This window comes from Stenella coeruleoalba (assembly GCF_951394435.1).
Source record: "Stenella coeruleoalba genome assembly, chromosome: 10".
In the NCBI taxonomy this organism is placed as follows: domain Eukaryota; kingdom Metazoa; phylum Chordata; class Mammalia; order Artiodactyla; family Delphinidae; genus Stenella; species Stenella coeruleoalba.
Genome location: NC_137156.1, coordinates 44438180 through 44454802, shown reverse-complemented (window position 1 = coordinate 44454802; position 16623 = coordinate 44438180). Strand labels below are relative to the sequence as shown.

At 40.2% G+C, this 16623-nt stretch overlaps 1 protein-coding gene across 7 annotated transcripts in view; it reads left to right on the top strand.

The window, feature by feature from the left end:
* COL21A1 (collagen type XXI alpha 1 chain) overlaps positions 1-16623 on the top strand; it is a 186406-nt gene that overhangs the window by 87334 nt on the left and 82449 nt on the right. For 4 of the 7 annotated variants that reach the window (XM_079934955.1, XM_079934957.1, XM_079934956.1 and 1 more), the window contains one exon: positions 6110-6164. In XM_079934955.1, the coding sequence (XP_079791081.1) occupies positions 6110-6164 (55 nt within the window). Of the gene's footprint in view, positions 1-6109; positions 6173-9728; positions 9822-16623 lie in introns of those variants that run through there. The other 3 variants (XM_079934960.1, XM_079934958.1, XM_079934959.1) reach the window with 2 other exon arrangements.

Sequence of the window (16623 nt, the reverse complement as noted above, 5' to 3'; positions counted from 1 at the left end):
AGTGGTTGAGACTTCGCCTTCCAATATGGGGGTGTAGGTTTGATCCCTGATCGGGGAGCTAAGATCCCACATGCCTTGGGGCCAAAAAACCAAAAACCTAAAGCAGAAGCAATATTGTAACAAATTCAATAAAGACTTCCAAAAAAAATGGTCCACATCAAAAAACAAATCTTAAAAAATAAGAAATAAAAGAATACATTCAATACTTCATTCAAAGTAAATCTGTTTGGCTTGGAACTTCACTTCATTCCATTATAATCAATTTACTATTGTGAACAATTTTTAGATTGCCTTTAGGAAGGTTAATCCAAGTGTTCTTCTATTAAAGTAACCATGTTATTTAGGATGCCTGATACAAAGGAAAAATACCTATAAGATGTTTCTGGGAGAAATTACCTTGCAAGGCAGCATGGTGTGACCTACCAGCAGACTATCTTTTGAAACATAGTTATACAGCTTATTCAACTTGGGTTGTTATACATAGAAATGATTTGATCTGCAAGAGATCAGAGTCCTATGACATCTGATTTCTCTAAGCCCAGAGGGCCTTCCAGCCCCTCAGGCCACCCCCAGAGACTCTAAGGGGCTGTCCACTTCCAGGTGTGGGGCACCTGATGCCTCTCATGTTTCCTGATTCATCATTAGTGATCCATTAGGCATCTTGAAGTGACACCAATTTTTATGCCTGTATGTTTCTATAGCAAATTTTTAGCACACCCTTTGTCTTATCTGGGAAAGCCTCTGATTTTCAGTATTTCCAAGTTTCATGTGTTCCTCATTTTCATTCTCTTTTCTTAGTCATCATCTAGCCCCACTGCCACCTACTACTTTAAGTGAAATTGCAGTTTTCCACAGATCTTCAAGTTGGCGTGCCTTCTTAATCTGCTTTCCATTTTCTTCAGAAAATCTGGCAGGAGGACAGGACACACACACACTCTTCCATCCTTTTAGGGCTCTTTCCCCTGGAGGTGGTTCCTTACCCACATTGGAGACCTGCATGTGAAAAACAGAATCCCTAGCAACACCCTGAGTTGTTCCTCCTTTAGAGAATTTCTGGCCCGGGAAATTGATAGAGTTTTAATTAGTTCAACAGAATCAGAACTAAAACAGATGAATGGATTTTACTATAGATCCAACTGAGACGTATTGGCTGTTTTTGTGAGATGCTCTCTGGAAAGTTTTACAGATTTCCATCAAGCAGACTTACCTGTGCAGGAGAATCTAGTCTTCCCATTAGCCAGAAATTGGGTTCTTGGAGCTGAGAGTTTGGTCATGAAACTGAAACAGAGGAGAAATTTGTGTGTGGATAGGTGGGTAAGTGCTTATTCTAAGATAAAGTCGGTCATCTGCTTCAAGTTCTCTCAATTTCCAACAAATATGACATGCCTATTGCAAAACCAGGTTAAATTAACTAAGGTATCCCATACTTGGACTTTTCATGGCATTATAACTATTTAATATGCATAGAAAAATATATTTGTCATGGGGCTGTGAGCCCCTGTATGCTGGCTTATTTATTCTGTGTCCTTAATGTCAAAGGGAGTGATTAAATTAATGACTCTCTGGGAATGATTTTTATATGCAAACACTTCACAACAAGGTTAATACAAACTAAATTCTCCTTTGGAATTCCACTGTCTAGCACAGTGCTTAATAATAATATATTTTTTATGTAAAAATTTATGAAATCATTGAAAAAATAAGGTTCACCCCTCCTCCTGATTAACCTATATGGAATACCTTTGTTCTATGTGAAAGATCCAGGCAATCCCCAATTTACAAACAGCTCCCTTCCAAAAGACCTATCCATGCAAATGGCAGCTTCTTCTCCCACTTCATAGCTGGAGGAACATTTATGGGGACAAACTCCCCACATTTGATCTAATCTTAAATGTTAGATCTATGAGTGCAGAAGTGGAAAGAAAGCCTTTTTTCCCCTTTTTTTAGCAAGGAGCAATTTCTTAATAACTTATTTTCTCTGAAATACCATTCTTTCTACAACTATATTGATGCCCTTTGTTTCACTCTGATAATTCTTCTGATTAGAGACTCCTTTGGATTATCAAAGTAGCCTCTGTCTAAAATACAAAAGCCTTTGGAAAATTTCAGGAGCCTTTGGGCATTCACATTTTTATGTTAATTTTCCCAAACTAAATGGATTCCTTCTAGCTGAAGAGAATGTTTGAGTTTTGAGGGAGGGGAGAGGTTGGTTTTGGAGAAAGGAATAGGTCTTAGGTCAGATACTTTTGTGGAGGCCAGTAGTTAGTCTGAAGGCACAAGCATTTTGAGAAGAGAGCTTGAAAACATGGGATTTGGACCTAGGAGATATTTGTTTTAGGTGAGCAACTTAAAATATTAGCTTACTTTTGAAAGCTTTACTGTTTCTCACTTTAATTATTCATATTTGCACACACTTGCAAGGCCATGTGCAGGGATGTTTTAACTTAGTCCATGATGTTTCCATTCCTGTCAGCAACTCAGAAATCCTGTGGCACAAAATCAATTCATCATAAGTAAGAATTGCTTTTCAGCTGAATACTTATTTTTTTCAATTGCAAATGTTTCAACTAAATTAGAAGAAAGCAGATTGGGAATTTAGTCACAGTTATATAATTATAGGTCATATGTCTAATTTGATGTATTTGGAAAATTTTTTCCGTGTTAAATTTGCTAGCTCTCCCTGGGTTGGGTTCTGATCAGTGTATGCATTTTGATGTGGGCAGAGAGAGCAGTGTTTAGGAGCATGGAGTCTGGAGCTGAATTGACTGAGTTCCCATCTCTACTGCTGCTTTGTGACCTTGGGCAAGTTACCTAACCTTCCTGGGTCTCAGTTTTCTTATATGTAAAATGGGAGCAGTAAAATTACCTGCTTCATGGGGTTATTGTGAGGATTAAGTAATTTAATGCATGTAAATCTCTTAGAGCAGTGCTTAGCATATAATAAATAGTCAGTAAAAGTTGGTTTTATTACAGTAATAAAATTGAATTTTTATTCTAATTGGGCTTCTCTTTGAAAATCAGTTAGGGTTTTACTTTATTCTTCCAACAACAGCAAACCTACCCGAGTTTTTGCAAATAAACCAGTAGGGCAATAGTCAAAATAACCAGTAAAACCTACTAGAAATAATAGAACCTGCAAAAGAGATTATTTTCCATCTTGGGGCTGTTGACCTGTGCCTTAAGAAGTCACACTGGATTTATCTTGTGGATGATTTTTTTCCCTTGGAAACTTAGTTTTGATTCATTTAAAATATTATTGTTAAGTATATTTTGTACTTTTATGCAGCATAAAAACACAAATCCCGTTTCTTCTCATGCCAAAGTTTTATTTCAGCCTCATCATTGTAGAAGTTAAAGCCTCTCAGATCCTTTTGATGTCCTAGATTTTGCTGATAATTAATATTCTGCAAGTAAAGAGGTCATTAACAGGAGATTGGATCTGATTGGAAATAGTCAGCAAATAGTTACTGAACTTCTACTTGGTACCCAGCATTGTCCAAAAAAGGAGAAAATATTGACCATGTTTTCAAGGAGTCTCAATCCAAATGATAAATGAAGACCCATCAAGGGAAAATTTTGAGAAAACTCTTGTTATGAATAAATGATCAATGATATGGGAGCTGCTGTAGCATTTCAGTAGAAAAAGACATCAGGAGAAAATGCAGTAACAAGGAAGGTGCAGTGATTGGAAATTTTGTTATATTAACTCAAATGGGAAAGGAAGAGTCTTCCCAGAAGTTAAAAAAAAGATCGAATCTGTTGAAAGGCAGTGAGGCCAATCTGAACATAGTTAAATAAAAATGGCAGGGAGGCCAGAGATTAGTGTGGAATCTCTCAAAATAAGAAGAAAACAATCTAACACCCTAGGGGCTTCCCTGGTGGCACAGTAGTTGAGAGTCCGCTTGCCGATGCAGGGGACACGGGTTCGTGCCCCGGTCCGGGAGGATCCCACATGCCGTAGAGCGGCTGGGCCCGTGAGCCATGGCCGCTGAGCCTGCGCGTCCAGAGCCTGTGCTCCGCAACGGGAGAGGCCACAACAGTGAGAGGCCGGTGTACCGCAAAAAAAAAAAAAAAAAAAAAAAAAAAAAAAACCCCTAGAGAACAGGAATGCTGCTCCCTTAGTGTTCAGCTGACACTGGGTGTCTTTGGATTAGAATTACAAATTGTACCTCTTCAGCAAGAAATTACATGTTCCTGTGTTATTTTTCTCCCTGGATTTACAGCTATTCTTTTTCGATCTCTTTTAAAAATGGCATTTCCCTTCTTCTCAGCCTTTCCACAAGCTAAACCTCTTGGGCAATCGTAGGTGAAAAACCCATCCTTTCTTCCTTGGTTCCTTGATAGAGTTCACACAGTTCTTTCCATTTTTCCTGTTATGTTTCAGGAACAAACCTCCCTCGCCAGTAACCTGAAGTAGAATTTCAGATCAGCGTATTTGGCTCTGTGCAAGTACCCTTAGCACTGGTGTTTAGTTAATGTATAATCACTGTGGTATGTGTGAATGATTACTTGATGTAGCTATGAAGCACTGAATTGAAATCAGTTGTCTGTCTGTGGTAGTTTACCAATACTGATGGCCGAGACGTGATGTTTTTAGGGGAGATACCGCATGTGGACCTCATGGACTCCATAATACATGGATATGATATTATCATTATTACTACTACTATTATTATTATTATTTTGGCTACACCCCTCAGCTTGTGGGATCTTAGTTCCCCGACCAGGGATCGAACCTGCACCCTCGGCAGTGAAAGCACAGAATCCTAACCACTGGACCACCAGGGAATTCCATCATATTATGTTTTGAAGTATTTCTTAGAATTAAATTATAAAACACCCTCACTTCACAAAAAATGTTGTTTTCATTGCCCTTTTTCATGGGTGGTGACCATCTGATTGGTCAGTACTGACTGTTGGGCCTGGGCTCGTTGCCAGGCTGTATGGAATAATGTTCCTTGAAGGTCTCTGGTTTGTTAGGACAAAGCTCCTTTTTTAGGTGTGAAATGTACTCAGGGACTCTGGGGGTTGTGCAGAGTTCTTTGTCTTGGGCCTCACTTTCATGAAAATATTCAAATCTAGAAGTTTATCATTATGTTAAAATGAGATTATAAATTAGGCAGAGACACACTGACTGGACTGAAAGAAATAACTGTTGTGCAGCTGTAAACTTGAGTCCCACATGGAAGATCACATAGCCTATGGGCTTTTTTAAAAAAAATACTTTTTTTTAAGGTAGAAATTATTTTTGTTTTTTATTGAAGTATAGCTGATTTATAATTTTGTGTTAATTACTGCTATACAGCAAACTGATTCAATGAAACATATATATACACACACACACACACACACACACACACACACACACATATACACATTCTTATTCATAGTCTTTTCCATTATGGTTTATCACAGGATATTGAATACAGTTCCCTGTGCTATACAGTAGGACCTTATCGTTTATCCATTCTATATCTAATAGTTTGCTCCTGCTAATTCCGAACTCCCAATCCATCCCTCCCCCACCCCCGTTCCCCTTGGCAACCACAAGTCTGTCCTCTATCTATATCTGTGAGTCTGTTCCTGTTTCATAGATAAGTTCATTGGTGTCATATTTTAGATTCCACCTGTAAGTGATATCATATTAAAAAATAATTATCAATTGAATTATTATATCATAGGTCATGGTTATCTGTAGTGTAACATCTAGAATAGAATTAAATCTATAGATTTCTCAGTGAAATACTACTGTCGTTGAAACCATAGTTGTTCTGACATTGCACAGTTTGTTCAGAATTCTAAAAATGTCTCTTGCTATAAATACTGATGTTTTACATCAGTGAAAAGTACTTTCCTTGTTATACCTGTTGTGCTCACAGAATTAAATCCCTGAAAGTTTTACATAATAAAAAGCCTTTAATTTTTAAGGTAGATATGATAGCATTTTTCTAACCCTATTTTGGGATTTCCATCTTTGTTTGTTTATTTTTTGTTTGTTTTTCAATATACAAAAAGCTGCAAATAATGGAATTGGCTTTGAACCTTGATGGACTCTGGCTGAATCAGTGTGATTGGTTGTTTTGGACTGAGAACTTTTTTTCCTCTCTAGGGTGACCCTGGACAGCCTGGGAACCCTGGATACCCTGGACAACCTGGTCAAGATGGTAAGCCTGTGAGTACTGAAAGCTTAGTCATCTCCAGTACTGGGATTATAGGGTCAATGTAACATTGCACTGGGCGAAATTCAACAGGCAGGGAAGACTTTACTCAACACTGTTGTAATAGGGGAGAGAGGCTCAACTCCACACAGCTGAAACAGGGGGAGGGAGGCCTCCTGAGGGCTGGGTGAGCTGGGAGAAAAGTACTGGAGGACTTTAAGGGGAGATTGATCAATGGGAGGAGCAAATGGGGTTATTCCTGAGCATGGCAAACGTCTTCCTCAAGGTTAGACCATCTGTGTTTGCTACTTGACACCTGTCCAGTTAGGGTCATCTCCTCTGTTTCCTTAATGGGTTTTGGGGTGCTGTTTCCTTAATGGTTCCATTTCAACGGGATGGCTCTCAGGTCCTGGAGAAAGACCTGGGTTGTAAAACTGGCAAGAAGCTTTTAAAAAGATTTACATCTCAAAGGGGCAGATAAAGAATTTATGGTTGATTTTCAGTTTTCTAAAGTAAATGCTGTAGGAAAAGGGAAATCAGGGGTGTAGACTTGGGAGGAAGGCCGCTAAAGTTTAGTCAAGCTGAGGGCCACATTAAGGCTAGCTTGGTCAGTAGAAGTAGTGTTCTAGTCTCCTTTTAGGTATCTTCACAACTGCATACATCTTTGCTACATTAAAAAATTGCCCAGTGAGTTCTCAATATCAATGAATATATGGGCTCAGAAATCCTTTTATTTTTTCCCCTTCGTGCCTTAAAGTTTTCAAGTTAAAGATCTTTCTAAAGGTGATGTTATTTTCCTCAGAATATGTGCACTGGAGTATACTTATAATCTGACTTAAACAAATATCCTCTAAGGTTCAAGAGAATTTTAGGGATATTTATGAATTAAGGAAACATAAAGCAAAACCACTTTAAAGCAACTTAGGCAAATTTTTACAGGTAAGTCAGCATATTTATCACAGTAAATAAACATGAGGTAATAGCTTTTGAATGTTAAATAATTGTCGCCAAAAAAAAAGTATCTCCTGGGAGACTTTATCACAAGATGTTAACTCTTTCCATGAAGCATGGGAAGGTTTATACTGTGCGTCAATAATTTTCAAGGCAAGAAAGAACCACAGGCCTCATGTTAAACCACCAGCACCCCAACCATCAGGATAGAAGGGAGCTTGTTCAGTCCCTGAGAGAGGTTTGCTGACAAATTTAATATAAAAAATGCAGCCAACTTTCAAAGTGGCAGTGTGCTGGCACCTTTCACACCCGTGTTGCATGGAAAAGGGGTTAAATATACAGGTGAGCCTCTCTGAGAGAGATGTCAAAGAAAGGAGTCTGAAGAGGTGACAAAGTGGTGGCCAGCTTGGAGCTGAAGCACTGCCAGGAGATGGGGGTGGTGCTGTTGAGCCGACTCCGTGGGATTCACTCCAAGTGTGATGGATCCATGAGGGGGCCTGCAGAAAGGAAGTGACATGGTCTGACTTACTATTTAGAAAGATAAATATGAATATTCTGTGGACAGCAGATTATATGTGTCAACTGAAAAAATGCACAACCTAAAAGTTGAGAATTATGTTTTATTCGGCGGACTTTCTGAGGACTTCAAGCCTGGAAGGCAGTGTCTCAGAGAGCTCTAAGGGACTGCTCGGAAGAGGTGAGGGAGGGGCCAGGATATAGAGGGGTTTTTGCAACAAAGGTCAGGGAGTCCAAACATCAAAAGATTACCGTTCATTAAAGAAAACCAGACATCTCAAGTTAAGGGATTTAGTGCTTTTCTATGTATGGGAAGATGCAAGAGTCCAGGCTCATTGAAATCATTCCTTTGATATGCACCTCAGCTATCTGGGGCCAGTGTCCTGTGTTTTCTCATCCTGAGTCCCCTCAGGGTACATCACTGGGGGCGGCTGCAGTGGCTGAGGGCTTGATGGTGGGCATCCTGTTTCCACCCTGAATTGCTTCAGGGATTACAGTCTGGGTGGCTGTAATGTGACGGCTTGATGGCTGCAATATCCTTTGTTTACTGACATGGCACGTGGCATTTTTCATTCACATGGGGCAAGAGTGGGGGCAGGAGGCCATGGAGGAGGTTATTTCAACATTCTGAGTGAGAAGTAAGGGTGGCCTGGATTAGGGCGATGTGCTGAAAGAGAGAAGAAGTGGTCAGAGTCCGGAGTATTTTTTAATGTGAAGCTGAGAAGAATCCCTGTCAAGTTAGATGTGAGGGCTGAGAGAAAGTGCCAAGGAAGCCTCAGAGGATCTTAGCTTGGGCAGCCGGGTGAATTGTGGTGCCATTTCCTGAGCTGGGCGACACTGGCAGAGATGTAAGTTTGGGGGGGAGACATCGGGAATGCATTTGTGGACCTGCTGAAGGTGTCTCCTAGGATATTAGAAACAGGAATCTTGAGTCAGGAATGTGTCGGTGAATGAAAACACACAGTTAGGACTCTGTAGCATGTGGATGTATCTAAGCCTGCCAGAGCCGATGAGATCATTCAGGGAGTAAGTACAGATAATGGGAGAAGAGAAGGGGGCAGGGAGTTGAGCTTAGGGCTCTGTTACAGAGAAAAATAGGAGGAGGATCCAGTTGAGGAAATTGGGAAAGAATAGTCAGTGAAGTAGGAGGACCACAGGGAGGGTGTGGAATCCCAGAAGCCAAGTGCAGAATGCTTTTGAAGAAGGGAGCCATTCATTGTGTCACTGCTGCCATGAGGTTGATAAAAATGAGCTCTGTGCCTAGACCATTGGATTTGCTTGCTAGAGGTCATTAGGGACCTTGATAAATGGGGTTTCAGGGAAAAGCAGGATTAAACAATGGGTTCAAGAGAGACAGTTGGAGATAAAATGGTAACAGTGAACATAGATACTTCTGAGGGATGTAATGGGGAACAGAGAACTGGAGCAGTAGCATGGGGAGGATGTGGGATAAAGGGGTTTTTGAAACAATAGGAGATGTTAGAACATGTTTATATGATGATGAAAATGAGGCAGAAGGGGAAAATTCGGTGATTTGGGAGATAAGGGATATTTACAGGAAGAAAATCCTTGGGTAGGTAAGAGGGCATTGGTTCCAGTCACAAGAGGAAAAGTGTGGCCTGGATAAGAGTCTAGGCAGTTAAAGCTTCAAATGGGGGTTAGAGGGCCAAGCCAAAAAGTACAGAAATTGCTAGGTGCAAGGATAAGAAGTTTATCATCAGACTGATTCTATTTGAGTTGAATGAAATGAATGGATTCCAAACCTAGCATCTCCCCCTTTTGCCTTTATCTTCAACTCCCATTATGTGCCAACACTTGCCTTGTCGTTTCTCTTATAACCCATCCCTTTCTTGCGATAACTGCAGGTGTCATGTGACCTTGGTGAATTCCCTCACTGCAACCCCTTCATCCCGCTGAAGATACTGCCCGAGGGCCTGGGGGAGTTCTGCCCTGATCATACTGAGGGGGATGGGTTTTATGAAGATGAGCCCTCTGCCTGGAGACCCCTTCCATGGGACATGCTCTCTCTGTTGCTGGCAGCTGCAGTGCTGTCTCAACTCCAAAGCAGAGACACCTCACATGTCGACTTGTCACCTGCTGGCCTCTTGTGATGACACGGAGCTCCCCTGACAGCACTGCCAAATTATTTAGGCTTTTGTCTTTCTAGTGGTGCAAAGTCCTAGGCAATATTGAGAGGTGAGTGCCTTCCACAGGCTATCAGCTCTAGTTTGCCCTTTTTGCCATGAATGAAGTACTGGAAATTAGTTATAATTAGCTTGATACAATAATCATGGATATTATACTCTGTGACTCTCATTTAAGCTATAGTAGGCTTATTGTCTCATCTCATTCAGTACATGTATATTTGTGTTTTTGTGTGTGTGTATGTATAGATATAGCTCTGTAGTATCTGACATTAGATGTTAGATGCTATTAGGTAATATCTGATGTTAGAGAAAGAAGAAACCTACTGTAGTAGACAGAATAATGTCCACATCCTAACTCCAAACCCTGTGAATATGTATGGTACCTTACATGGCAAAAGGGACTTTGAGATGAAGACATTTTCTTGGTTAATCTGAGTGGCCCAGTGTCATCACAAGGGTTCTTATAAGAGGGAGGCAGGAGTATCAGTCAGAGAAGGAGATGTGGTGGGTGATGGAAGCAGAGATCAGAGGGAAGCAGCTGTGAGCCAAGGAATGCAGGCAGCATCTAGAAGCTGGGAAAGGGAAGGGACAGATTCTCCCCTGGAGCCTCTTGACGGAATTCAACCTCCCAGTGACACCAAGAATTTAGCTCCCTAAGACCCATTATGAACTTCTGACCTCTGGAAACATAAGTATGTGCTGTGTTAAGCCACTCTGTTTTGGGTAATTTGTTACATCAGCAGTGGGAAACTGATACACTACCCCAATACTGTTTACCTAAAGGGATGACTTTTTTCTTAAATATCTCCCTTTTCCCTTGTCTTTTTCCCTCTGCAGGAGATAAGAGGCTAGGTGACCAGGCAGGAAGAGTAAGTGAGCCTGGGAGCCAGAACAGCTGAGGGTCATTAGTGTGTGTCCAGGGCCAGCACAGCGGGAGTGGGGCAGTGTGGGTGGGGCCTCTGGCTGGTGATTGAAGCCATCTGGCCAAGGAAACTTGGATGGAACAATTCTAAGGGAATTCTGCTTTGTTTGGATTTGGCTCTGTGCAACCCCCCTCAATCAGTAATTTGAATCTTTTTCACATAACCAGGCCAAGTCAACTGAAGCTTTAAATAGGAAATTATTCCACTCTGGAGAAATACTAATTTTCATAAGGAAAATGCCTTCAACCAAAATTAAAGAACTATTTTCAAATCCTTCCACTGCTTTCTAATTTCTCTATCAGTTAAATAGCTTCTCTCAGCACAGTATCTGAGCATATTACTATTTTACTATTTTATCATTATCAAAAAAGAGGCAGAGGAAATATTTATATATCCTGTTAGGTACTTCAGAGTAGTACAGCTATGAAAGGCACTGCACTGCTATGACATTGATTTTTTTTTTTTAAAGAAGGCCATTTATAGAAACATAATAGGACTATTTTATGATTTTGTAGAAGTTTGTATTTTTATGGTGCTCATTTCCATCTCTTTTCTGTTGTCATTAATTACTCTTCATGAAGGAAAGTACTTCCCTGAACCTAAAGCCCCAGCTAGTTGTTGGAGAGATCTGGGGCTGTTTTGCCTTCTTCTTTGCTTTTGAAAGTTGGTTTGCTTTTATGGGCCTCAGTCTTTTCATCTGGAAAATAAGAAGGTTCTCTCCAATGCTGATTTTCTAAGATTTCAGTAAAGTCATATTTGCTAAGAGAGAAAGGTGGGCTAGACCAAGCTTCAGCATTTTGGAGATGATTTTCCATATTGGCCTTAAGAACTGACTCAGGAAGCCTGACCATGCACTACTTCCAATAGACAAGAGTGCACTGGTCAGCAGGTCAACCTCAGTGATGCAGTGCCCCTTTCCATCCCCACACCCATCAGTGTGCCCCTGGATGGTCCAGAGATGCCAGAAGGGGCCCACTTTCTCTGGGGGATTAAACCTTGTAGAAGTGGTAGTCAGCACAGATGGGGAATTTCAAAGTTACAGGGCCTTCTCAAACCACACATAGAGAGGTGGGGCACATACTCGAGATGAAGGTGTAAGGTAGGTGGGAGGAAGGAGGGGCCTCCTAGAGCCTTCAGGCCCTTGTGACCACTTGACTTTGGTTTCAATTGGAGTGAACTCAGGAGCCATGGGAGGGTCTTGAATAAAGCTGTAATGTGACATAACTTATTTGTAAAAGAAATGACTCTGACTTCTGAGTTGAAAATAGATGTTAGGGCGATGAGGGCAAAAACAGGGAGATGAGGACAGGAGGCTCTTGAAATAATCCAGGAATGAGATGAGGGCGACTGGCGTCAGGATGGTAGGAGCGAGGGGAAGGGAATTGCCTACACTCTGGGGATATTTTGAAGTTAGAGCCCCCAGGATTTACTGATGTATCAGATGTGAGTTTGCAAGAGAGCAGTCAAGGGTGACTCCAATGAGATGTGGTAGAGAAAATCGGGGAAGGGGAGTCAGGAGTTTGCCTTTGGATAGATCATATTTTTATGTTAGACGTTCAAGTAGAAATTGTAAGTGGGTGATTGAGGATAGAAGTCTGGCATTCAGAGGGAGTTCTTTTTGTGAACTGTCCTTTCTTGTATTTTGCATCTCAATTAATGCACTTCTTATACATTAAGATAATGAATCCTTTGCTATAGATGTCAATAGTTCTTCTCTTTATTTGGTTTACAAATTTGGTTTTAATTTTTAGAAAAGTAAAATTCCCCCACAATTAAATATTTTCTCTTGCTGTTTCTTCCAGTGGTCTTTTTTTGAGCATTCGATACTCTATGTTCATTGATTTAATATGATTTTCAAGAATTTTTGATTCTTGATTTCATTTTGGGAATTTATTTTGGCATTTGGGGTGACATGACGATCCAAAAAGCTCTGGTCAACTTGGAGGATGGCCATTCTAACAAACTGAAATTCAACCAGAATATTTGCCTGTGAGGCGGTATTTAAACTTAGCCTTGTCAAAAGAGGAATTAACATATGTAATGTGTGGCCTCAAAGTCTGATGCAATTTTTGGTCTTGTTAGTAATATGTGATGTATGTATTATGGAAGACTACAATCCTGCTTTTGGAGTGTTGGATTTGGTTTGGGATACTACACTTTAGGAGTACATAGAATCTGGAATTCATTCTGAAGAAGAGAGTAAACTCAGAAGACAGCCGGCGGGGTGTCGGGGGGGCAGTTACTGAGCTTCAGGTGTTATCCCAGCAAAGATGCTCTTCTCAAATTCTAAAATCCTCCAGAATGGTGGTAGAGAGAAGGAGGAAAGGGAGGAGAACTAGGCTTGTAGAGTAAGTTTGATGGGGGGTGGATAATTAGTAATAGAACAATAGGACCCAGTAGACAAGATTTTTATGCTTTCCTCTTTCCCGACTCTGAACTGAATATGGTACCAACTGTGGACTCAGTCTTTTAAGAGCTGTGGGGGTTTGGGGTCCAAGTGCCACGAAGATGAAGGACCTGGAAAATGAGATACATTAGGTTACAGGCCAAAGAAATGGCTATGATGTAGCTTGGAAAAAAGAATAACAGGAAGTGGCCTCATTATGCAGTATATGAAACATCCTTCTAGAGAGAACAGTTTCCACCTGAACTCACTTCCCTTCAGTCTTGGTTCTTTACCAAAAATGCTTATGGTCTCCCTGTCTCCGCTGCCATTAAACAACCCCCCCCCCCACACACACACACCTATGAACGTCTCACTGATAGATTAAAATGTGGACTATTGGGCTTCCCTGGTGGCGCAGTGGTTGAGAGTTCGCCTGCCGATGCAGGGGACACGGGTTCATGCCCTGGTCCGGGAAGATGTCACATGCCTTGGAGCGGCTGGGCCTGTGAACCATGGCCGCTGAGTCTGTGCATCCGGAGCCTGTGCTCCACAACGGGAGAGGTCACAGCAGTGAGGGGCCCGCGTACCGCAAAAAAAAAAAAAAAAAAAAAAAAAAAAAATGTGGACCATTTGTGTCAAATGAAGTATCCACTGCTTGGGCAGTTTATCTTCCTTTTCTCTAATAAAACGTTATTTAGAACTCATCTCTTCTATAAAGTTTTCCTAGACAAAGCTTAGTGGATTAGCTACTTCATTTTTCTTCAACACACCCCTTATGTAAATCTTATATATGGATCTTTCCATGTTTATGTCATGCGTCTCGTAAATAGATTACATTATATTTTATACAGGTAGTATATACAATAATAATAATATGTACATAATCATTACATGTATATGAATGCTATCTGTATATTTAATTAAATTATTCAAGGAATTGTTTGGTGGCACACCTAGCACTTGTGATTTTAAAGGTCAGTTCATGCTGACATTGTGTCTTCTTTTGATTGTAATCTTTATGAATGCAGGGCTGTTTCTACTATTATTTTTAGAGCCCTAGGTACTGGTGACTGGTTGGACTCAATATTTATATATTTGCTTATTTATTTATTCTTTCATTCATCCACTCACATACTAGATATTTGTTGGGTGTTCTTCTAGGCTAAGGGACTATAGCAGTGAAGAAAACAGAAAAAATATCCTGCTGTTTTGAATATCACATTCCACTGGGGAGAGAGAGGTAATAAATTCATAATTATAAAATAATAAATACGTAAATAATATCAGATGGTGGGAAGTACTATGAAAAAAGATAGGACAGCAAGAGAGAGAATGAGGTTTAGCTCTTGGTCATCATCCTTTGAACATAAAGCATAACTATAGAGATTTAGGGTGGGAAATAAGAATTACTAAGAAGGTATCAGTTAACTTAAAAAGCTGTGCATTCTCCTTTTGAAATAATCTTAGTATAACTTTAAGTGTAGCTTCACTCAGGCAATGAGGCAGTTTAGCTAAATTTAATTGCATCTGTGAATCTGAGAACAGAACTGTATCTGCAGAGATTATTTGTCAAAGGCAGGCAGTGTTTTCCTTTCATGTGCAAAGCTCAAGTCTGATTGTGTGAGCCCCTGATTGAGTGGCTTGGATAGAGATCAAAGTCCTTCATCAGACCCACAATGCTGTGTGCATAGCCTCCATCCTCCCATTTTGGTCCTGTTTTGCAGGCTGCTTCCTCATGCTCTCTCTCTTCTTTCTTCTCCGTGGATGTGTCTCATCCCGTCACACCGCAGGACACGTTGAAGTGCTCCCTCTGCTGCACTGTGCTTCCTTGACTGTTCCTTTGAGCCTGTGTCTTCCGGAAGCTTCCCCTGACTGCTACCCTTTGACTGTTATGGCATCACAGTTCTTTCTTAGATCTCAGTGAAGGTGAAATTTTACAGATACTCATGTGATCTATTACTCAAATAATTTGAGCAATCAGTTAAAGCCTATAAACTCCTTGACTCATAGTTGGGTTAGGTGACAAACAAACTAGTTTCTGTAGTAGATATACCTGGAAAGACAGATTTATGAATATTCTTAGAATTTAGCTGTGTAGAGTTATAAACTCTGCCAGTGCCTAGAGGAATCCACAGTGCACATTAAAGTATACACTTAATTTTGGTTACCTAGTTACCCTGGCTGGGTACATAAGAGACTCTGTTGGAACTCTGGGAAACATTGAAGAAAATTATGTAATAGTATAAAATTTAAATCACCTTCTTATACTTTAAAAAGGAGAGTGGCATCCAAAGAGATTTCTCTAGATTTCATTCTCTTTTTTAAGTTTAGAATATTTAAAGGAAACCAATGACTCTATCCTCACTACTGAAACAAACCTGTACACTTAGATTGGCAGAATATTTTATGGCATGGTTAGAACTGGGCTCAGAAGAGACTGTGACCTTTGCACATTTGATGATTTTATTTTCTTAATTTCCTTTTCAAAGCTATACATCTTTCCTGGAGCATCGGAACTCTGAATCATGGAAGAAAGTAAATTGATTCTGTATTCTTCAACCCTACGATTTGGCAGCGAGAATATTTTTTTCCTAAAAATGACTCATTTACAAAGAGACTTTGTGTGAACATGGAAAAGACTTACATACTCTCAGAAATCTTGCAGTTGGGGGTAGGGTGGGTATCTGGGCCTGCTAATAATTGCGAAATGGCAAAATTAATGTTGAACAGGATTAGTTGGTCAATGATCATGTGAAAGTTACAGTTCTACAAGAAAAGACAGACACTTTTATACTCAGAAAAAGAAAAACTCAGTAAGCTATATAAAAAGCTTATCATTTTTCCTGTTTTAGGGCATTTTTCTTGTTTTAATGTGCCCTGCTATGAGTCAACCAATGTTTTATTTTTTGCTCCTCTCGGAAAGTGTTCTGTGTTGTAATATTCCTCACCGTTAACCTTTATTTTCCTGATTTTTAGTCCAAAATTTGTTGTTCTGAATTTCATCCAATTTCTTCTGGTGATTTGCCCTGGGATCTCCCAGCTTGAATGTGGTTTTGGTTTTTCTTTATTTTGTTGCTAATCACGCTTCCTCTAGCTTCTAAAATAATCATTGAATATCTTGATACAACTAAGTTTTCAAGAATGCATCTCATCGTACATTAAGAAAACAACAGGCTGGTTCTTATAGTGTGGGAAGCATTGATTATTCCTGTATTGCAGTTCTTCTAAAGACAAAGCAAACAGGGCCATTAAAAAATACACAGAGACCTTGTTCACACGTTCAGCAGTAGATCTGTATGCATTCTGAAGAAAGGTTGTCATGATGTGATGCCCAGCCATGGCATTCTTCATGCTCTAACGGTGGCCATTAAGACTACAAAATAACATTCTGCAGAAGTGTTCTCATGGCTTTGCACAATAGTCACTGAGTCTGAAGACAAGAAAGAAGCTCACCTTTACTGAGTTCCTTATGCCTGCCAGACTTTTTCACCTGATTCCATTTATTTCTTTTCAGAAGCAAAGTGGGTATTATTATCCTAGTT